This window comes from Python bivittatus, unplaced genomic scaffold, assembly GCF_059951505.1.
Source record: "Python bivittatus isolate LINGU-HERP-01145 unplaced genomic scaffold, Pbiv_v1 ctg000220_np1212, whole genome shotgun sequence".
In the NCBI taxonomy this organism is placed as follows: domain Eukaryota; kingdom Metazoa; phylum Chordata; class Lepidosauria; order Squamata; family Pythonidae; genus Python; species Python bivittatus.
The window spans coordinates 7,940,738-7,964,391 of record NW_028277048.1 but is presented as its reverse complement, the minus strand read 5'-3'; the positions used below and the strand labels follow the sequence as shown (position 1 = coordinate 7,964,391).

At 43.7% G+C, this 23,654-nt stretch overlaps 1 protein-coding gene across 3 annotated transcripts in view; it reads right to left on the bottom strand.

The window, feature by feature from the left end:
* Positions 1–23,654, bottom strand: part of SRPK3 (SRSF protein kinase 3) — a 30,962-nt gene that overhangs the window by 5,566 nt on the left and 1,742 nt on the right. Inside the window, exons 1-11 of one of the 3 annotated variants that reach the window (XM_025165533.2) lie at positions 22,275–22,656; positions 21,729–21,865; positions 21,276–21,384; positions 20,145–20,232; positions 18,928–19,015; positions 17,780–17,886; positions 17,344–17,509; positions 14,948–14,969; positions 6,129–6,331; positions 3,725–3,997; positions 2,723–2,820 (exon numbers count right to left, since the gene is read on the bottom strand). In XM_025165533.2, the coding sequence (XP_025021301.1) occupies positions 2,723–2,820; positions 3,725–3,997; positions 6,129–6,331; positions 14,948–14,969; positions 17,344–17,509; positions 17,780–17,886; positions 18,928–19,015; positions 20,145–20,232; positions 21,276–21,384; positions 21,729–21,865; positions 22,275–22,312 (1,329 nt within the window). In that variant the 5' untranslated portion in view covers positions 22,313–22,656. Of the gene's footprint in view, positions 1–2,722; positions 2,821–3,724; positions 3,998–6,128; positions 6,332–14,947; positions 14,974–17,343; positions 17,510–17,779; positions 17,887–18,927; positions 19,016–20,144; positions 20,233–21,275; positions 21,385–21,728; positions 21,866–22,274; positions 22,657–23,654 lie in introns of those variants that run through there. The other 2 variants (XM_088137773.1, XM_088137774.1) reach the window with 2 other exon arrangements.

The following is a 23,654-nucleotide window of genomic DNA, read 5'->3' as shown; positions in this document are numbered from 1 at the left end:
TATGTGGAAAACACAGAAGTTCAGTTCCCAATTTTTCTCTGACTTCAATGCTGAGGCAGAAAATCTCTTCTCATTAAGTTTTTATTCCATCTGCAAGTGCTCCAAATAATTCTCTGTCTCCCTGTTCTTTTTAGTAAGGTAGACACAAGGGCTGTGTTGACATGACACTTACCCATGGTAACTGAACCATGGTTTACTCCACCCAATTCTCTGGCCTTTCAAGAGAGAGCAAAACATGCCTATCGCATGGGCTGTCTTCACATAATCAACTAATCACAGATTAGCTAAAATGTGGTTGGCGACATTGTGGTTTAGTGTGTCCTGGCAATATAACCAGAAAGTGGAAGTAAGTAAAAAGAAAAACACCTTGCAAGACATTTGTTATAGAAAATTAGGAATTAAGCTACAGGCAACATTGCCTTGCATATTACATTATCTTGGCAAAAGCAGAACTGGTGAAAAGCATTTATCAAGGTCGTACATACCTCTGCTCTATGAATGCGAGCCAGAAAATCCTTGGTTCAAAACTGGATCATAAAGTCAGTTTTCTTATGCCAGTCTTCCCCAACCAGGGCACCTCCAGCTATATGAACTTCAGTTCCCAGAATTTCTCAGCCAACTTGGCCACTGCTGAAAATTCTGAGAGTTCAAGTCTGTGCATCCAAAAAGTGCCCAGACATACGTTCGCATGACATACTGAACTACAAGCTAGCCAACCACATTTAAGCCTACCATGTTGTGCTAAACCAGCCAGTGTAGCTACTTCATGATTTAGCGAGGTCAAACCAGTCAATCTTAAAGGAAATCAACCCTGATTGCTCATTGGAAGGATCGATAATGAAGCTCAAGCTCAGATACTTTGGTCACCTAATGCGAAGAGAGATCTCTTTGGAGAAGACCCTGATGGTGGGAAAGATTGAAGGCAAAAGGAGAAGAGGACGGCAGAGGATGAGATGGTTAGATAGCATCACTGAAGCAATGAGCATGAAACTGAGCAAACTCAGGGAGGCAGTGAAGGACAGGAAGGCCTGGCGCAATATGGTTCATGGGGTCACGAAGAGTCGGACACGACTTAACGACTAAACAACAACAAATTAAGTAAACAGACTAAACAGTTAACTGTGCATGAGGGTGGCTCTGAACACAACCACTGGGTAAAGTTTATACCACCTATTTAAAAAGGATAACAAAAATAGCAGCCTAAGTGCTGCTGTGGTAAGTGAACTAAAGCAAAGCAGAAATGTACAAAAAGATGCCAGATATTGCAACTATTAATATTAGCATTTTAAAAAAATTCTCTCCCTCTCTCTTTCTCAAAAAATACAAGATTATGATTTATTATTGTTCCACATGTTTTACAAACACTGCTTCATTTTTAGCTGTACTACAAGAAAGTAAACAGGAATATAGCAGAGTGCTGGATTCTGGCCAGAACAGTCAGCGCTCAGTCCCTGGATGGCTTCACTGTCAGTCACTCATTCTCAGCCTGGGATACCTGACAGGATTCCAACAAGAATACAGGTAGTCCTCAAGTTATGACGGCAATTGGGACCGGAATTTCTGTCGCTAAGTGATGTGGTTGTAAAGCACAACATCACGTGACCACATCACTTAACGATGGTGATCCCCGCAGTCTCTGTTGCTGTTGTTAAGCGAGAATCGTGGGTCATTAAGGGGGCACATCCTTGCAACTTTCTGCCGGCTTCCAACAACCAAAGTCAATGGGGAAGCCGGCAGGAAATTGCAAGTCCCAGGTGGCTCACAAGCAGGCCGGCAGGCAGTAAACAGCTGTTGCTGGGTGGGGGAGGGAGGGAGGGGGTGCGAGGGTGGCTGGGGAGGTGTGGCGCAAGTGTGGCAGGGCTTGGGGTGGCTGCTGCTGGGTGAGGGAGGGTGTGCAAGTGACCAGGGAGGCGTAGCACAAGTGCAGTGAGGCTTGGGGAGGGTGCACAAGGGTGTGCAGGTGGTGGGGAAGATGTGGCATGGGTGTGGTGGGGCTTGGGGTGGCTGCTGCCAGGTAGGAGAGGGTGCGTGAATGGCCTGGGAGATGCAGTGCAAGTGCAGAGGGGCTGGGGGAGGGTGTGCAGGTGGGGGAGATTTACTTAAGCAACTTGTGACCTTTCTTGCCAGCTTCCCCACTGGCTTTGCTTGTAGGAAGCTGGCAGGGTAGATTTTAAATCATGATCACATGACTGCGGGACGCTGCAACTGTTGTAAGTGCAAGCTGGTTTGTGATCAAGTGACCATGGGGGTGCTGGGACAGCTGGAACTTCAAGGACCAGTCATAACCGCCACTCATTCAGCACCGTCGTAACTTCAAATGGTCGCTGAAGGAGTGGTTGTTAACTGAGGACTACCTGTACCTCCATATACATCACCCTAACCTTACTAGAATAAGGGTGGAATACATAGTTAATAAATAACAGCATGTAATTCTGAACTCTGCAAATATGTAATTTTCCACTGCGTTGTTTCTGTTGTATAATTTCTCAACTCTAGGAAAGGGAGAGATTCATCTCTATGGCTCCAAATACCTCCCTCTCATATAACACTATTTCACCCCCTTAAGTTTTCCCTATTCTTCCCCTAAGAGTATTCATTACTTTCCATTCTGTTAAGTTCCTAAACAAGCCAAATACCCTTTGCAATGCAACCCTAATTTTCCATTCTCCACAGGCAGCCACCATTACTGGGGAGAGGGAAGACATCTGCTCTAATTACTCACCACCCAGCAGGCATTGCCCAGATCTGCAATCTTCACTCTGATCTTGTCTGCATTTTGGGGTTCCAAAGGGTTCACCAAAAATTCAGAGGTGCCAAAAGCTGCCCAGACAGTTAGGGTAGAAAAGAACAAAGGGGCAACAAACAAGAACAATTGTAAGGAATTGCAATCAAAACACACATACCTCCTCTCTAGAATGGAAATGCTGCTCTAGCATCATATGGGGAGTGTAAGAAAAAAAATCAAAACAGGAGCTCCTCCCACCAGCATAAAAACATCTGTACTAAACCAAGTAGCCTATACCATTCTTAAATACATCAGTTTATGCTGGCTGGGGAATTCTGGGAGTTGAAGTCCGGGCATCTTAAAGCTGCCAAGGTTGAAAAACAATGGATTGGTCTCTACGGAATATCCACAGGGTTGAGAAATGGTGCAGCTTCTTTAAGTCTGGCATCTTTTCCTTCAGCATCTAGTACTGACTATGTGTAGCTTCCAGGCAGGCCTGAATTGGAGCGCTTCCAACCCCTCTCCCCCACCCAAATGTTGAGGCACCTTATTGTGCCACAAGAAATGAAAGCATTCAGAAACAAAGTCTCTTGCCTAGATCTTTGCTTCTGATATAAATAGATCTTTTAATCATCACCAAAGTCAGAATGGTATCAGAAAATGGCATCTTAGAAAGTGCCAGAAACACCATCAATTAAAGCTTTCAGCCCATCAGACCTGATTTACACATCATACTAAGCCATTGTTGTTCAACCCCAATTGGTTGAATAAGCCACCACCGGCTCGCCGCCATATAGGAATCTGGCCTAAGAGGGAGTTTTAATTCAGGGATAATGTGCTACCACAACTTTAAGAAAGTCTGGCTAAGAAGGGAAGAGATGCCATGGCTAAAGGGTTGTAGTGTGTGATTGCCAAGGTAGGAAGCTGGGATGTTCAGCAATGCTTGGCCACTATTTCTCTTTGCCTCCCCATCCCTGCGACATTGGAACAAGTACTCACTGCTGGGTGAGAGAAGCCCTCCGCGCTCCCGCTGGTTAGAAATGCCTGACAAGGCTGAGCCGGAGAAGAGTGATCCTGAGAAGCCGGAGGTGGTGGAGTCAGGGCTGAAGTGATGGCTGGAGGTTCCTGGTGGGGAATGCCCATTGCAGCTGTCGTAGGCATTGTGTGTGTAGAAGCCGGAGGACGACGTCAGGCTTTGGGGGCTACAGGCCAGAGATCCCCCCAAGGGCTCTCCCCCTCCAGAGACTGAGATGGGGCAACTGCAATGCCCTTCTGCAGAAGATGATGGAAGATCAAGATGTCCCAGTAAGAGGAAGGGAAACATCATTAGCCAAGAGGAAAAGGCAGAGCCACGCTTTAGAGTAAAGTAAAATGCACTGAAGAGGGGTGCCTGACAAAACCCTCTAACCCCCATGTCTTATTCAAAGTCTCAAAAGCAAATATCCAAAATCAGAATCTCATTTTTATTTCCTTTTTCATAAATCTTACACCTGGGTCATCCAACACGAGGAGTTTCAGGACAGAGAAATAAAGCTACTTCTTGGTAGAGTACTTCATTAAACTATGGAATTCAGTTCTGTAAAATATAGTAATGGCCACCAGCCTGGCTATCTTAAAAGGAAATTAGACAAGCTAATTCTGGGTGACAGATTCCATTAGTCCCAAGGCCATGTATGCCCTGCCTCAGAGGCAGGACGCATCTCAAGGGTAATTGCTGGGGAACAGAAAGAAGGCAGCACTAGGGTTTGTGGGCTTCTCTTGGGAACCTGGTTGGCCACTTTTGGTCTGATCAAGATAGCTCTTCTTATTTATCATTATCAGATTTTCCAACTGGGCCTGGCTACCATGATAAAAACAGATCAGGTTTCTTGTCCGTATGTTATTTGCGTGCATCACCAACAATCTCTTTTTCTCGGAGTTTTAAAAATCAAATATTTTATTTCAAATCTGGTGAGTTGGTGCTGGTGAACAATATGCTCTAGAACTACAAAGAGTGATTTGAAATTCCAGTATGGAATGATGACAAATTTCTGGATTACTTTTGCAGGTTGTTAGGATCTAGAAAACTCTGGATGTTGTTTTTTTTCCCTTTTGAACATTCCCACTTTGCGTGCAACTCGATCAGCAATGTGTTACCTCAACTGTATGGATTGTGAGTTTTTTTTAATTTTTATTATGAAGGTTTTATTGCTTTTATGACTTGGTTGTGTGGATCACCTAGAGTAGTGTTTCTTAAACTTTTTTTCTATCAGGACACCTTCCCACTTTCAAGAATTATGGAGGACCTCAAAAGAACTTTTGTTTGTATGGGTTATATTTATCTATATTTACCGTATTAAAAATAAAAATTGAGGCCTTCACTGCTACTACCGCTTCTCATGACTGTTTGATGGGATTTTAATATTGTTTTATTTTTCAACATAGGCTAGTGAGTGATTTTGATTTCAAAGACCCCTGAGAGAGTCTCGGGGGACCCTCAGGGATTCTAGGACCACACTTTAAGAAACACTGACCTAGAGCTTCTGCAGTTTTGCTGGTAAACAAATCAAGAACTGAATACATATAACAGTTGAATAAGAATTTATAGAATTTTTGTAGTTAGGCATTTATTCCTTCCTCTGGGGAAAAAACTACCATTATGTGGCAGGATGCCTGTATTAACAACTTGGGCTTATTTGTAGTTTCAGTCCAAACTCTAAGTGACTACTAAGCAAAGCTGAAAGTAGACTGTGGAATACACAAGGACAAACATACAAGAATAAAGCAGGCTGCCTAGCAAAATGTTTTCATAGCACATAGTAAGATATCAAGAGAGGCTCATGTATCAGCCAAGTTTGCAAACGTGCATCAGTGCAAAATCAACAGTTAGTATAATGCAAAGCGAGTCAAAAGTACTACGTTGCACACTATCCACACAGTGACCACATGCCCTTTATTATAAAGGACAGTCCTTTATTTCAGAAAGCTGTCCTTAGATTTATTTTTTGAAAAATCACTTTTGCCCTTTACTTTGGTCTTTTAACTTTTACTGTACAAGTGGTACCACTTAATGCACAGTCTTTCACCTTCATGTGAAAAATATGGAAATCGAATTGTCTCTTTAAAATGAATTTACATATCCTGTTTGATTTTAGATAAAACATGTGTTTTTGTAAAGTTTTTCTTGGTTTTGCTCCTGCATTTTCCTTTCTGAAGCAAAGTTATAAACATCAACAATAATAATTTTTTTTTAATCCTTATGAATCTTTTTCAGATTTGCCCCTTTTACAGGTTTGTCCTTTATTTTTTCCGAGGAAATATGGTCGCTGCGACTATCCACCATGTGCTTCTGCCAGGTTTGCAGGGACGGCCCCAAGGGCAACGGGCTGTACTGCGGTGGGCCAGTCTGCCCCGCCAACCTTACCTGTGGTCACTGTGGATTTCCCGGTCCCTGCATTTGTAGCTGCCAGTTCCTCCAGCTGCTGAAGGTCCCGAAGTCGTTCAGCCAGGAGCTGGCTCTGCCGCTTCTGCTTCCTCTTCAGCTTCTTCCGTTTGTTCTTTGAAAGCTTCCCATTCTGGGAGATGAGAGGGCCCCATGTCACAGCCCCATCACTCACAACTCCAGGGCTGCATAAGAACGGAGCAGACGGGGAAACAGGCAAACAAGATGGATGCCTGCCCACGATGTTTGGGGCAGGCAGGGAAAGAGCGAGAAGACACAGCCCAGGGAATCACACGGGCACTGGTATGTTTGTTAGTGGGCAATGTAAGCTGCCCCCCCCCCCAGGACACCGCATGCAAGAGCTGAAGGTACGCAGGAACAAGAAGACATGGCAGTTCTGCGAGAAGCAGGTAAACCTGCCACAAGCAAATGGCTAGAAAGTAAAGCCAAGTCAAACTCTGCCTGGGCTGTTCCACTTCAAACTGCTGGAAGGGGTGTCACTTGCGTAACTGAAAAACATCCCTAAGCCCCCCAAACGCATCGAGGTAAGAATCTAAGCTAAGACCTACTTTCTGATGTGTAGGTTTTCTAGGTGCTGGAATGTATTTATTTAATCTCCAGGGGGACATTTTGGCTGTATGATTACCACCGCCTGCAGCTTGAAACGGGACAGCCTGAAGAAGATGGACTTACTAACTCATAGTGCATTCAGCCAAATTGCAGTCATCCTGCCAGGAGAGAGGGGCTTGTGTGGAGCACAGGGCAAAGAGAGTTCAGAGTGAGAAGAGCGGAGGCATGCCTGCGTTGGGCCTATCAAAACTAGCTGAGTCCAAGGCTGGCTCAACTGCAGAAACTAGCAATAATGTATTTAGCAATGGCAACAAAGCACTGCGTATTCTAACACTGGGCTCTAGCATCCTTTCTGACTCTACAAAGGGCCTGGGGGCAACTATACAAAGCGAAGAGCTGCTGCTCCACGATGTCAAATGCCTTAGGCCATCCCTTGCCAGGCCAAAGGAAAAATGGGTCACAGCAAAAAAAACAAAAAACCAAAAACCCGACAGACAGAAACAAGATTATACTTGGCACAGGGGTGTGAACTTTGGGGAGCACAAGGCATGAAGAGCGCACAAATGGGAATGAGAAAAATAAAACAGAATGGGTGACCGAGAGGGCAATCTAACATTTACACTGGCAAAGGGGGATATTGGCATCACACAGGCAGTTTTTGAAGGTGGAAAGGGAAAATAAGCTATGGCATAAGGACACAATGGATGACCCTCTGGGTTTCTGGCAAAGTGCAACAGAACCACTTCACTGCCCACCTCTAATACAAAGGAGCAACAGGGATAGCAAGGGGGCATTAATAGCAGGAACTATATCGGGGTCCCTAAAGGGACAGCTGCTGTGTCACTCCAGGACCACATATAACCAGAGCCCTTCCAAGAACAGCCATCAAATCCATATAATTTTTAATGGGATAGAAGGAGGAAATGTATTAAATACAGGGGGAACACTTAAGTTGAATCAAATTCAATTTCTGTCCTGGCCCCATATATTAGTGTGCCCCCCTCCCAACATCCAGTTTGGCTAAGGGCGACCCTTGGCCTGAATGAAGATGCACATCACTTGATCTACACCCAAATCCAAAAACCTGGACAACACAGGTGCATTGTTTCACTCTAATCTGTGCATGTGGAAAAGAGGCTAGCGATCACTGGCATCTTGCTAAGCAAAAAGGTATCCAGGTACACAGAAGTAGAAGGTGAGACACACCTGTACTTCCCTTGCCATAAATCTAGTAGAACATGCAGTAATGGGACTTGCTGGGGTGGATTTTTATCAGATCCCAGCACAACTCGCAATTCAGCAGGGATGAGATACACAAGCTGGTTTTGCTTCTAAGGAGCACCAGACCCTCCCAGCCAAGTTTGTTTCCAGCAATGCTGATCTGAATCTGGAAGCGGTGAAACCAACAAATAACTCACACCTTCTTTTAGATCAGTCTTGGTTTGGTCTTAGGTACCCATCCCTACTTTTTAAAAGAGTGGCCCTGGCACCAGAGTGCCTGCCATTATCTGAAACCCCAGAACAGTAGCTGTAGCCTTCAAGGGCTAGCCCAGATCAAGCAACTTCAACCATCCACACAGCACCCATTTATCTTCAACAGGGCACATAGGTGACTGTGGGGGCTGCACGGTCTAGGAAAGGCCAGGCATTATTTTAAAGGCCCAGGTACACAAGGACCAGATTAAGGGAAAATTAAAGATTAAGATAAAATACAGTATAGCGCCGGCTCTGTAAAAAGAAGAGAAATCAGAGTATGAAAGACTACAGAATACAGAATAAAGACTCTACAGTGTAGAATTGAAAACTGTAAGATATAGGATAATCAAGTATAGAGCTTCAGGTAAATAAAAGAAATACTGATAAAATGAAATAATAGACAAAGGTAGGACAGGAAGTAGGAATTAGAAAGCAAAACAGAAACAGAGATAAAATTGTTTTTTGTAAAGAAATATTTTGTAATTTTTCTTAACAACGCCCCCTCCTTAACATGGAAGTCATTTCTCTCCCTGTCTCTGTTACCATCTCACAAAGAGAACCTACAACGATCAACAATCTCTTTGATTCTCAACACCTACAACCAAAAGCTTTTTCCTTTTTAGTTTAAGGCCTGTAAAAAGCAACTCACCATGGTTGCTTTTTACAGTAAGGAAAAAAAAAGTAAAACGAATGAAACAACAACACACCAAAGCGATTCCCCAGAGCCACTGGAAAGCATCAGGTAATGACCAGGCACCTTCACTTCAGAAAGGGAAGAAAAATCCCAGGAGCCCAAATAAGGATGTTCCTGACAATGGGGAACCACCTGCCCTTCAGCTATGGAGGCAATGCAACACATTTATCTTTGCTGTCTCCTCTGGAGCAACTGCTGAGCTGATGAACATCTTACCAAGACACCCACAGCTGTGTGAAAACATGAAAGGGCACTGCACTTTCGACTGGCACAGCCCTTATAGGTGAAAAGACCCTTGGATTACTGAGATAGAAAAAAGCTTGGGCCAGAAGAAGTGGGAGTGAATTTCTGGGTCACAGGAATGTGAGCTCAGCTCTGGTATTGAAAACAAATTCCTTGGCTATCTAATCATGTTCCTTAATTCTAAAAATATACCAACTCTTGGCCCTGACCACCATTTCACCCTTGATTCTGGTTAGCGGATTTGGGTTTCTAGTCAAAAATAAAGATCTTGCAAGTCCACCCACCTCTGGTTTTATAGCAGAAATGTGGTTAAGAGGAAGCATAGAAGGGAGTGTTTCATTTTTCCAACTTCAATGAAGCATGTTCCAAGATTGTACACTGTACAAGAAATATTGTTGCAACCAGAAAGGACAAATTGCAGGAGAGCTCAGTGAGATGGTTTCTTGATTTTGGGAAGGATGTCCCAGCATGGATTAAGACAACTATAGATCTCCCACATAAGAAATTACATAGTTCCCAACCTCATAATCATGGAGTTTAGCTTGACAAGGCTTTAGTTGGCCAAATTATACAGACAGACTCCCATACAGATAGCTCACTGTGCAAATTTGGTGACTACACAATTTAGCTGTGTGGTTAAAAACTAAGTTGTGAGCTTAAGCTAGAAGCAGCCAAGAGGCCAAGTATAGCCCAGAACTGCCACTAGAGGGTGAAAGAGAACTGGTCAGTGCCTGGCCCAATCCAAAATAGTGGTCAGAAACCAGAATTCACAGGACAACTCGAGTTTGGGTCACTGGCCTTCGCTACTGCACCATCCCCAGCCATGGCAAGAAACAGGAATACAGCAGGATTAGCCACAGCAGTCACAAAAGCTAACTCACCTGTCACTACAGAGATTAAGTGACATTTCCAAACCTTCTGGAAAGTTGTGGATAACTTTTTTACTGCCAAGAATTAGACTTTGGAAATGACAGAGTGCTGAGGCCAGAATGGTGGGAACTAACATTAGCACTTCACCTGATGGGGCAGTGGTGGGATTTTCTACGTATTTTCCTTAACATGCCAATTCCACTTTGCTCCAGAAATCGTTGAGAAATCATACCACTGTGGTTCAGCTGTTTACTGCTTTTTCTCAGCACAACCTTAGGGCCTCCAGGGGATGCAAAAAAGGGGCTAGGACTACATGTAACCCACAGGTTGCCCACCCTGCAATAAAGATGCTCAGGTCAGGTTTCCCCAATACTTCTCTTGCTGGTCACTTTGGCCTTTCTTCATTCTTTTTTACCACCTCCTTGCACAATATGTGATTAACTGGACCGTGGTTTACTCGATTATCCTATTTTTGGGCTTCGTGGTTGGGCAGTCCTAGTTTAAATCCAGCTATAAAATGTAGGCTCCCATGAGAGTGAAATTATATGCAGTATCTTTGATGGCTGACTGTATTTGCACTTCCCTTTTGTGGAAGTGGCAGAGAAAAGTGTGCCTCTGCCTGGCATGTGCTAAGCCATGCAACACAAACTACACATGGAGAAGGAAAAAAGCATCTATGCCAAAAGTGAGCAGCTGGTCTGTGTGATTCAGTCCTGGTGCAAGAGGGGGCCCAAATTAATTAAAGTGGTTGACACCAGAACCTGAAGCAAGTTCCCCAAAATGGGAACCTTGCAGGCCAATTTACACAGTTGTCTCTATCACCTGGTGATGACTCACTTATCTGAATAAGGCAATTATTCAGAACAAACAAAATAGATTTCCAGATCTTGCCAAAACCAATGGGTTGTATCTAGATTTCTTGGCAGTAGAAATTAAGCCCTGCTGACCTCTACAGGAAAAAAGGACAAACAATTATTAACTTGTCCCCTTACTTTCAAAGGGACCCAAATTCAACCAATTTGGTCTGTACTGAGCCCAGCATGTTTCAGCTGAACCAGTTTATTTGTCTGAATGGAAACCAACCAATTCTCAATGTACAAGTCAAGCATAAGAGGGTCAGACAACCTGCTTGTCTGTGCAAACAGGTGGATCTAACAAAAGCAAAGGAGGAGCAGTAGTGACCTGGAAAACTACTGACTAGAGTTACTTTGTGTACATGGGGTTGTACAGACTTATAAGCAAGATTTTTGTAAAGGGCTACCCCTACATCAAAAGGTAAAAATAAACCCTGGTGACTTCACGGAAACGTCCATGTAGTTTTCTTGGCAGCAGTACAGAAACTGTTTGCCAGAGTTGCTTTCTAGGACTTTTTCCCCCCACTCGTGTCCTACAGCATTAGTATTTCCTGGTGGTCCCCCATCCAAACACTCACCAGGTGCAATGCTGCTTGGGCTTTTTGGGAACTGTTAAGGTTAGTAGTTGCTGCTCTCCAATCTTGGGCAACACAAGTAAAAATAGGATCTAGACCAGGGTTCCTCAACCTCAGCAACTTTAAGATGGGTGGACTTCAACTCCCAGAATTCTGCTAAGTGGGGAATTCTGGGAGTTGAAGTCCACCCATCTTAAAGTTGCTGAGGTTGAGGAACCCTGGTCTAGATGATGCTCAGTTCTTTTGGTCTGCTGGGAACTGGGAAAAAGAGCAAGCTCTGATGTGGCCAACCTCTTCCCTAGCCAACGTCTTGCACACTTGAGGAATGATGGGATCTGTAGTCTAAAAACTTTTGAAATGTCACAGGCTGCCCATCTTTAGCAGGTAGGAAGGGCTTGGTCCCCAGGGTTGTAGACACAAGGCATTTGGGGGCTGCTTCTTAGATTTTCTGCAGGTAATTACAGCTGAGTTCAGACAGACATGATCAACACATGGCAGATCAGATGCTGATTTTCTGCAGTTCCACTTAAGGCAGAAGGCCCAGTTCACATGACCAAATCCTCTTCCATACAAAAACCTCCACAGATACAAACAACTAGCATGCAAAGGAGAAAGTAAGACCAGAGCCTTTTCTGGATATGCTTGCTTCCTATGGGGTATTTTATTTTGTTCTGAAATGGGAATTCACATCAACAGAATCCAAAGTGGCCCATCCTTCACCAGCGAAAACAAAGAACTTAGCCTTCCTTCAGTGGAGGGATATTCTAGGTATTTCCCACTTCCAGAATACCCTTTGGACCGTATTCAGAGAACAAATGAATCATAGTGGTTTTCACCAGCAAACTGAAAACAGATTGTATTTCAAAATCAAGGCAGGTTAGAAAATCAGCTCTGGAGTTGTGCCTTTACAACACACAAAACCATAAGCCATGGTTAAGAAACTGCAATGGCTAACCTAAAATCAAACCAATGATCCCTTATCCTTATGATTTATCACCTTAGCTGCTGGGAGTTGTATATGTATGTACACGTGTATGTTTTAAGTGGTGGGAAACAGACAAAGCAGGCCTTCAACACAGCCTTCTCTCCTTGGCAACTCCCATGTGTGCCAGACTACAACTATGACTCCCAACTAGTATGACCCTCAGCAGTGTTGTCTAAATGTTATAGGATCTCTTTTACAAGACATCTGGTTCTTAAGAAATAGGATCCCAGGACAAACAGCATCACAGTACACACTTAAACTCAAATTCGCAGCCAGCCCCTCTGGGCTTGCACGCAGCTATGTATATGCTGGACATTGCTCCCACTGCCTGCTCAGCCCTGATGTTCAGTGAACACTTCTACCATTCAAATAAACAGTGCAGGCGGAGTGTCCCCAAACGCATAATGTTCAAATGCAGGATTCCTCTTCTTACCTATCTTTACCTGACTTTAATATGGTTAGGGTCAAAACGGGGTCTTTCCCCCTTCTTTCAAGTGATACAATTTAAGTCACACAAACGCATTTATTAAACCCAGGAATCCATCAACTTGGGCTTTTTATCTACAGCATCTAGTTAGAGGAGGTGAGAGGCTCATTTTCTTTCCCCATTCCTGCCAACTGATCCTCTTCAACGAGAGATGCTAGAGGCTGAACCTGTAGATCTCCTGAATGCAAAGCAGCACCAAGTGATGCTCCCCCCCGCCCCCGTGAGGTCTGCTGCACCAATGTTTTCAGGTCAGAAGTTGCAACAGATCAGCTATTCTGCTTGTAAAGAAACAGGCGCGCAAAGAAAAAGATGGAGAAAAGATAAGTGGAAATTTGTGAAAAGAAAAAGACACCTAATATATTATTGCCATCTCTGTAGGGAACACAAGAGCCGTGCACGTGTTACAGAAAAAGCGAACATGAATCCAACACTTTGGGCTAGTTCAGATCTAAAGCTGTCAGTTTCTTTACCATAATTAAAAAAAAAAAAACTGGAAGCAGTGACGACTGCTAATATTTCTCCTGTTATGCACAGATTGCTTTACATCAGCCCTGGTATTAATAATGGTTAGCTAACTAACTGACTCACTCTTAGCCAGGGTATATGAACCACTTACTGGTCCTGATTAAGAAATCTTAAATACCCATAATCATGATTAATGCATTTGAGCCAATGCAGTAACTGAGCACAGAGAAGCGTGAGGCAATGCCCATGATCTTGCTGATGGTGTCCACTTTTAAGGGACAGCCATCACTCCATCTAAGACAGCCTTTTTTTTCACATTCCCTTAAGAAGCAAAATAACTCACTGCATACAATGACCTGGCAGGCAAACCAAGAGCCTGGTTTACAGTGGAAGTAACAAATTACACTCCAAGAATTATGGCATTCTTGCTGTCTGTCCAATCCAGCAACACCTAACTCTGGGTGAGCTCTCTATAGCCCACCAGATATTGTTGAACACCAACTTCTAACAGTTCAAGCCAGCACACCCAATAGTGGGAAAGCTGTAGTTCAGCAACATCTGGAGGTTCACAAGTTGCCCAAAGGGGTGGAAAGCATGAATGGACAAAGCTGTGTATACTTCACAAAGTGACATCAGCTCTCCTCTGGTGCCCAGGCTTCCCGTTGCAAACTCTTTCACTTCCCTTTGCTACTTCTGATCCTTAACAGAAGATTCCACATTCAAAGTCATCTCTACTTTAAAGTTACTTTAAAGTTTGTAAGTCAGCAGAAATGGCACATCTACATTAATGTATTAAGAAGCACAAGTGCAGAAGTATACATAGCCTGCAAACGCAGGGTCCTAATCTCAAGATTGCCATTCTCTTCTCCTTCTCTTCTGCTTCAAGAGACCAGCCATACAGCAAAAGGAGAAGGCTGACTCAGGTGGGTCATGGATTTTAAGTTTGGTTGCCAGATACAGAATGTGACCCATGGGGAAGAATCAACCAGCAAGCTCTCCTGCATGAGACAGCCTCACTGAAGTGAATGGGAGCGGGAGCACAAGATTGTTAAGTCATGGGAAGGGGATCTATATCCAGACTAGGCTCTCACATTTCTTGGGATATCCCTGGCCCAGGGGGATGAGCTCTTAGCTCTCTTTGAGCGTAGAGAGAAATAACTTCAGGTATCTCCTGTTACATGGGTGATATGAAGGAGCCGTTGCCTGTGCCACGAGACTGCAGCCACAAACCAGAGAAGACATAAAATGGCCTAGATGGCAATAGTCCAACCTAGGATAAGGAAATTTCCCCCCCTTTCTCTTCTTTGACTGCATACCACCTCTCCTGGAGGTAACAAAGACTGCAAATATCATCTCACTATATGCAAAAGGTGTCCATGGTAGCATTTACAGACAAATTACAGATGCAACGTAAGCCTCAGATGCAACTTGCCAAACATGGAGGAGCCATCCACACAAGGGCAACGGACATGGTGGGTATCGACAGCCAATGAGTCTCACAGAGCAAGTGAGATCCAAAACAGGCACTCTGAAACTCCGTTCCTCCCCCCCCTCACTGCCCTGGACAGGGTGGGGGACTTACCAGGCTTTCCTGGGGTGCAGAGCTGACTGAGGAAAGAGGTGCACAGGTGGAGTGAGGCGAGAAAAGGGGGAGAGAGAAAGAGACAGAAATGATTCCCAGGATCAGCCAGGAAATCCAAAGCAAACAAACATCAATCAGTAATGCTATAAAGGAGGATGAGGAGGAAGAGGATGTGGAAGGCCAGGCTCTCCCACACCATTGTGATCGTTCCACCCTAAAGCTAGGATTAATGTTGTAAAACCAGGAGCAGGCTCTGATCGCCCCCCCTCACTTTATCCCAGAGTTCTACTCTTATGGCCATTCTGAATGTGGAACTACATTCTGAAAGTTCTAAATGGAACCTGAGCCTGATCAAAGGGCAGAATCCTGAGTTTGCTGCTGGACCTCAACTGCAACCGTGTCCATTAACAGTGTTCTCCAGGAGTCACATTCAGAGTCTGGGAGTTTTCTGCTGCTGAGCATCTTAAAGGTGCTTAGCTTTTAATGTAGAAATAGACCACATCCCCAGCCCTTAGGGGCTGCTAGAATAACACCTGATGATGTGATCAACTTCTGATGACATTTCTGAAGCCAGAGCTGGAAAGGGAGGAAGGTAATAAGATTCCCAGTGATTGTTAGAAAAGGATTTCATGACTCATACCTAGTGCTTCATCACTCCCAATGATGAATCGAAAGAGAACCAGGTATAAAAAATAAAGAGATGGAAATCTACTTCAATTGCAGGCATAAGGTGCAGAGCTGGTATTTTTCTTGATGTGGTGTTTGGGAAGGGGAGCTAAATGCAAAACTGAAATATGCTTATGTTGGTTTGTTTGGGCACAAAGCATTCATGGCCCTTGCCTTCATTTGGAACCATCCCTCTCCATTAGTGAACAAACACCTTCCCTACTTCTAAGGGCAGACAATCTTTCTGTGGGTAGAAGTTCACCTTAAAAAAAATAAAGGAGTGTTGCTGGATGGGGCACTGACACAGCACAACACTGAAAGGGGCAGGAATGAAACTTGCAATGTGTATATACCTGGTCTTCATGACATGAGGACCTGGTCTTCATGTCATTTTTTAAAAAACACACAATATACCCATTTTCAGGTTATTTGGTAAAGAAGAGACAAAATAATCATATTGCTAAATTTTGGAAATATGATTATGGGGGCTCCAGGGGGGTGCCAAAATGGGGCAGCCATTCCTGACTAATTGTTAAGGCCTTATACTAATCTTTCATAACCTGATACTTTCCAGAAGTGTTAGGACCAAAACCCTCAGCTGCAGAGAGCCAGTTTGGCCAGTTTAGGGGTCAGACTGGAACCAAGATCCCAGTTCTAATCCCTGCTCAACCACAGAGATTGATGGGCAACTAGGAGCCAGTCACAGCCTTTCTGCCTAACCTATTTCCCACATTTTTAGCAGAGGGGATAAAATGACAGGAGGCCCTCCTGAATGCTGCCTGGAGTTGCCAGAGGAATGGTGAAAAAAAATGCAATAAATAATAGTAATAACAATTCCTCTGGAAGGCATCCAGCTGGGAAAGGCACTTTTATGCTGACTTCCCCAGAACATAGACACAAAACAGATTAGAATGAGAAGCAGCCTTGAATTCTGACAGCAGCATGGAAAACAGGGAAAACTGCTTTGCTCTATCAATGTATGGAAGAAAGATGGCTTTTGTTTATTTTCTTCTTCCTCCACCATTTTGGTGCCTTCCTCCATGCCAATTAGAGCAGCCTCCTGCTCGCTATCCAGGAAGCCTGTTCTCCTGCTGTGTTTAAGCCTTCAGATCATTAATTGGAATCCCCAAGGCAAATCAGTCTCCTTGACAGGTGCCAAATTGACTTTGCCAAGGCAGTGGCCAAGAGTGTGAAAAAGCAATGGCAATCCAATGGATTCACTTTAGAAAATTTAACAGAACTTGCCCACCTTCTCTACCAATCTTACTTCACCTTACCCTCATCTAACAGATTTTCTTTGTTTTATTTCATGCACTTAAGCTCCATCATAGATTCTTTGGGCTGACATTGAAGTTTTTTAGTATCACTGCCCTGGAGGGACCTGGTCTTCATTCTTGCCCCTTTCAAAACATTTCTATTCCACTCATTAGGGTATAAATATTGTCCCTATGGCTCCTTTGAAACTGTCTAGTACTTCTGGATTCAACGAATACCGAAAACGTTGACATTTAAGCAATCCTGAATTCAGGAATCATTGTTGCTCCCTTAATTATGTTTGCATCAATCTAATAAAAGCCTTCATTTGCTAGGGGCAAATTCTGATTTTTCGACACTCAACTTCTATCTTGCCCCTTTAACATTCTTGGGAGAAAGGAGTCCAGCATCAACTCTTGCTCATATGAGGTATCCTTACAAAGATTAAAAGGCACAGACAGGATGGGATTACTTACCTGCAGAACCAGAGGGGGGAGGGCCCCCAGTCTGCTGCCAGAGAGTGGCTTCAGCTGCCAGCCGCCGTATATAACTCTCATCTACACACAGCAGGATATTCTCTGGCTTGATGTCTGTATGGATTATTTTGCACTTTGTGTGGAGGTAGTCAAGGCCCTGTAGCACCTGAAAAAGGAAGCAAACTGTGCCAATGGGGAGCAAAGATAAGAACCTTTTTATGATTCAGGTCAAGAGGATGCAAGGTCAGGGCCCTGGATCTGGAACTGCAACCTTAGGAGTCTTGGTCTTATTAACTACTATGGCTGCACTCAAGTCCCAGAAAAACAGGTGTTCAGCTTAAGGCCGTCTGCTTGGCATAATAAAAAGGTCAGGAATGACCCTGACCGTAAACACTAACCCTCTCCCAAATTTGATTGCAAAGAAATTCATCTTTACCTGGCATAAGATGCTCTTGACACAAGGTATGGGAAGCCCTTGGTAGTTGGATTTGATTATCCACTTCAACAGCTGGTGTCCTAAAACCTCAAGGACCATGCAAACATCTGGGCAAAAGCCACGTCAAGGAAATAACAGCCACCAGAATGAGTGCTCTGGTTGTTAATAAGGCACCAATAAACTGATCCCTTCCTTTCCCTAGAGTACTTGAAGAACTTATAAAATAACTTAAATCAGATATAGGGCAAAGACAGAGAAAGAAAGCTGGTATAAGACAAGACTCTGGAATCATCTGACTGTTGACTCTTAGACAGCACGAAGACCAAGCAAGTTTTCAGATAACTAAACTCCCCTGGAATCTTCTTTCAAAAGCAGCTGTTTGGCAGAACAGCCTTTCTGGGGAAAATGATTGGCCATTTATTTCTTTTTAGCTTTGATTTTATTATAAGGAGTGAATGGATCCAGGATCAATAGAAAAATATTTTTATCTACATGGCAAATAGTTGCTGCAGACCACTGGGAGCCTTGTTGGCCATTATTAGATAAAGAAAACATGTGTGGGGGTGTGTTTGTTTGTGAAGAGGCCAAGCAGGAAGCTCGTGGTAGAATGGAAAAGCACAGAGCACAGCAACTCAGAAATATTTCCCCAAAGCCCGTAGATTAACAGACTTCTTTGAAGCTGCGTTGCCCCAATAAACAAAACATGGAAGTGCTAACTAAACAAAAGTACAATTGCTCTACTAGAGGGACATAAAATTCCTAGAGCCCAGCAACATTTCTTGCATTCACCTATCATTTAAAGGGGCTGCAACCATTTATGCTCATCCACATAGGCCTGATGCTGCTAAAGAGCATAGCACTGTGTTATTTCATGCTAGTCGAAAGGCCTGACTGCTCCCTCAGAGGAAAAAATAATCCTTCTTAGATGTTAGTGAGAAAAAGCCTAAGGTTAGCCATCACTCAGCATAGCAGCTTCTGTGTATGAAAGAAGTTTGGAACAATTTTCATTTCTCCTTCAGACATTTGCACCAAAGATATGGCAGAAACTGGTTTTATAGCCAAAGTCCAGGAACGTTGGGGGAAAAAATTAGAATCCATTATTTGAGCAGAAACAGTCAACAGTTTGCGGATCTTTTGTGAAAGGATACGGACACCGTTGATCCCTGAGATCTTGAAATCATCGATCAGTTGGACAATATTCTCCCGTTTTGGATCACTAGGATCAGAGTCTCGCACCTGGGAAGAGGGAAAGGTACCAGGTAACAAGGGACAAGCATTCTAGATACAGATCAGCAACTAGAAACTCCTGAGCCTAAACAACCCTCTCTGTAAGGATATCTTAAATAACATAGTTGTGGGGAAAGAAAGGCCAAGTGGCCACGTTTGCACAGAACAGTAAACCAGAACTTTTCCTAGAGATTCAGGTGTTCCCACTGGCTCCCCCTGCCAGCGGGCACATCTAATAAACCTAGATGACTGAGCCTGAATTTGTGGTAAAGTGTAAAATATCCTTTAAACTGAGTTTGACACCTGATGCCTTCAAAGAAATGTTCAAATTGGTTTCTTGCAAACATGTGGGATTTCTTTTTTTAACCTTCCCGTTATAGCCTTGGGATTTCATGATGGACTCCCATCTAGTATTAATCCATCTCAATACTGCTTAGCTTTTTTAGAATCTATTTTGTAGATTGGCCCTGAAACAGACCTGTGGGACAAAAATACATTTGGGTCATAGTAATCTCTTTTTCATGTGTTTTGCTGGAGATTTTCTTTTTTGTTGCGGTAATTCAGTGACCAAAAACCTGGCGTTACAACAGAAGAGTGCCTTTTTGGTAGCTATCAACTTCTGACTTCAGAAAGATCCACTCCAAGGTATTAAGAGGATGAACAAGATTATCAAAGTGTATGATCCTTGACTACTGCCAATTTCCAGTCCAAAGGATGATTCTCACTAACAGCAAAGAGCAACTCTTTTAAAACAGCGATGGGAGGTATTTCTGCGTGTTAGGCAAAATGAAGATGCAATCAAACTTTCTCATAGTAGACTGTAAAGAGAAAGAGTATTAATCACTAATTAATAGTCTGTGTTGGGGCTCACCAGAGTATAGGCCCAGAAAATAATGTTCACTGCCACAACTCAGTTCTTGAACGTGTGCCATAGCAGTGAGTATTTTCCTTCCAAAATGTACAATGCTCAAGAACCGCTGTGGAAGCTGATGAGGGGAGATCAGGACAGCCGAATGACACGTTTTCTAGCTATTTCTGGACTTGACTACTTCTTGCTTTAAGACTTAAGTATGTTAACCATTCCTTCAGGAGGACAGGTCACCCACAACTGGAGTAGTCAGAGAGGCATCGGACTTACACATTTTAGTAGCTTGATTTCATCCACAGCCGTTTCTGTGTAATGTACAGCACTCTTCACCACTTTGAGGGCCACAAAGCGCTTCCGCCTGAAGTGATGAGGGAGGGAGGGACGGGGTTAGTCCTGGCTTCCTTAGTCCTCATTTCAAAACATTACCTCCCACTTGAAAGTCCCAGCAGCACCCTCAAAATTGCTCTAAGAAAACAAATTAAAGCTAGGGTAGTAAATTTTAAAAGAATGGCGTTCACAGAAAGCAAAACAGAGGCCTTAGGGACATTCATTCATTCATACAAACAATTTGTAAGGTCGCCCATATCCCAAAAGTGACTCTGGGCAGTGTACAAAGGATAAATACACCACAACAATAGTTTAACATGGCAAAAACTAGGTGGTTCTTTAGCTAAGAACCTGGACTATCTCTGTCCCCATCCTCCAGGACATCCTTTGAACTTAACCAGCCTGTTGCACTTCAATCAGAAGGTGATTAAAAAATGCCCCATTTCCCCATCCTTGGTATTCTTAAGAATTTGCCTCAAGCCAAGAGGCATTGGCTCTTTGGGGAGAAGTAGTCAAGGATAGCAATCCTGTAATTATACTCTGATGTCTGTCTTCTAATTATATCTATCCCTGAGACAAGATGCTACTCCCCATCTCAAAGGGACGAGTACACCTTTCCTAGTTCCAGTTCCTTGCTCTGGATTTAGACAGGATATAAAGGACTTCTATGTACTTCTATTCCTCTTCTTTTTTAACTCTTCTTATAAATGTTACATTTCCTCGAACTGAGCTCCTAATAACTTCATGAGCATATCCATGTAATTTTCTTGGAAATAATATGGTTTGCCATTCCTTTCTTCAAGGATGTTTTTTCAATTGCCAGTCTAGCCTATAGCTCTGGTATGTCCTAGCGGCCTCCCATCCAAGTCCAAACAAGATCCAATCCTGTTTTCAGCATTAACCAAGTCCACCGCCAGATAGCTTGATAAACATCCCACATGCATTGCAACCTGATCACTTTGAAAACGTTAGCTGAATATTTACTACTCTTTTTCAGGTACATTCCTTGCCTATTTAGTATGGGATAAAAAAAAATAAGTGAGTCACCTACTGCTCTTTCCCGTAAGTACTTACTGAATGTCCCAACACAGCCAGACAGTCGAAAAGTGTCCCCATCCAAGTTTCCGTACCACATGATAGCGCCCATTGAAGAGGTCCCCAATCTTTACTGGATAATACCCTCCTAATATAGAACAAAGAAGAGGCCAGCTTAATATACTAGCTGTTATAGTCATGGCATACGGGGCAACCATACACAGACACACAAACTGCCTATTAGTCTCAGGTTCCATCTTATGCTTAAAACAAACGCTCATACATTTCTGTTGTTATTCTTCAGGAATGTAAAAGTGAAAGCCCCAGTGGATCAGACAAAAACAGCTTCTAATCTAATATCTTGTTCCAGCAAAGGACAGCCAGAAGCTTCTCTGCAGGACGGCATCCAAGACTCAAAATGATGCTGCCTGCAAGGGAGCCCCTCCCCTTCACTTAAGAGATCCCAGGCTGCTCCCTGCATTGCTCAGATACCTCGGCAGTAATCGCGGGGGTCCTCTTGCTCCTCGTCATCAGATCCCAAGAGCCCGCCTCCAACTGCGGCAGGGAGAGGCAGGGGGGGCACGGGGTGTGTGCGGGCAGGGTCATCTGCGCAGGAGGGACTAAGTGGCCTAATGGAGAGATGGGGGAGGGGGGAAAACAGATATGGGCAAAAAGAGCCATCAGAAGGCACTTCAAATTTCAAAGTTATTTATTCACAAACAGCTGGGAAACATTCCTTGTCTGCTTCCAACTGAAAGCCACCAACTGGTCACATAAATTACTATGGCAAACTGTCCCAGATTGGTTGGACTACCATCATCCCAAGCTTAAATAGCTAATGAGCCTGGGAAGGCTGTATTACAGAGTAACAGCTTTGGAAAGTGTAATCTCATTTGTTCATATTCTTCCCACTTCTCTCAACTCTTCAAATTCCTTTAGATTTCAGCCCTGGGGGGGCACTAACCTTTCGTTGCCATTACTTTGTTAAGGCTATCAAATAATTCCCATTGTCCGCCTTTGGAGAGTCTCTGTACGTACCTATTGCCTTCTATTTCAATCTGTGCTGTTTTTCCCATCTTGATAGCTCTAAGGGGAGGAGAGATTCACCGCAACCAACTAGAAAGGGAAATTAGTTGGCGGCAAGAGAATGAATAACTCAGCTACTCCTGTGGATTTTCCAGCTCCTGATCAAGGAAATGGAGCTTTCTGTAGCTCTTGATGTCTTCCCCAGGGAGAAGACAGTATTCCTCAGAGGAAAACTCCCAGATTTGCGATGGAGCTGCCAATTCTAGTGCGAACGCCAGGCCCTGGGACAGTCTCTGTCAAAACAGAATAGGCTGGTGGCTGGCACTTTATCTGTCCCACATGCTCCCCTCATTAGTAAAAGAGGCATTAATACCTTGTGAGCTCAGAAACTTCCTCTACCCGTCAAAGCCCAAATGTGCACAGAGACAAGAGATGGACGGAGCGTTAAAAATAACCTAGCAGCTTCCAACAGCTGTCACCCAGGATGGAAATGGAATTTGAATGGGGGGGGATGGGACATGCAAGAGAAAGGAACCAACCCCATGTCTGTTAGGCCCACTAAAGTGGTGGCAGCATGGGCTCCAAGGACTGGATGCTCTTCCGTTAAAAAAAAACAAACACGTCCCTAGCTGTCAGGGACAAGTTGTGGCATAGTTTCTCATTATTCTGTGGAGAACTGGGGTTGGCGTAAATGGTACAATTCACACAGAAAAAGCAAGGAAGAGTCTTGTGGCACCTTGAAGATTAGCCCATTTATTACTGCAATTCGTTTTTGTGGGCCAGGTGTCCACTTCATCACCTAATCTGTAAGGTGGCACAAGACACTGCTGGTTTTGCTGCAACAGACTAACCCAGTTACACGTCTCCTTATCTCAAGCAGGATCTTCGTAAGGAGAGGGATTTGGTTCACCACCTAGCAAAAAGAGGGCTCCCCAAGACTCTTCTACCTCCACATAGAAGGGCTTTTGCTCTTTTTAAACTGCAAGCAATTCCCCAGGAGGAAGAAGACAGGCAAGAAGCAGGATACTGGGACAAGGTAAAGGAAGGAAATAGCATCACCTTTATCATCCTAAGCACCTGATTAAAGGCTGGCATCTACAAGAAGTAGAAAAACTCCAGGGAAACAAGCAGAAGGCTGCTGCTTCACAAATCCATTTATCTCTAAGGAAAAGATAAACAGGTCTAGACAGAAAAGTATTTCTTTTGCTCTGTGTACATGTGTATATATTTAAGTGTAACGTTTTGTCTCTGGAATTTATTTTCTCTGTACTAGCTGTGTGTGTGTTTTATGTTACTTGAAATTTCTTTACAGCAGGTTTCTCAGAGCAGGAGCAGACCAGCATCACCTTGTTATCTGCCGTGAGTCTTCTATCTTCCTTTACGATTTTCTAT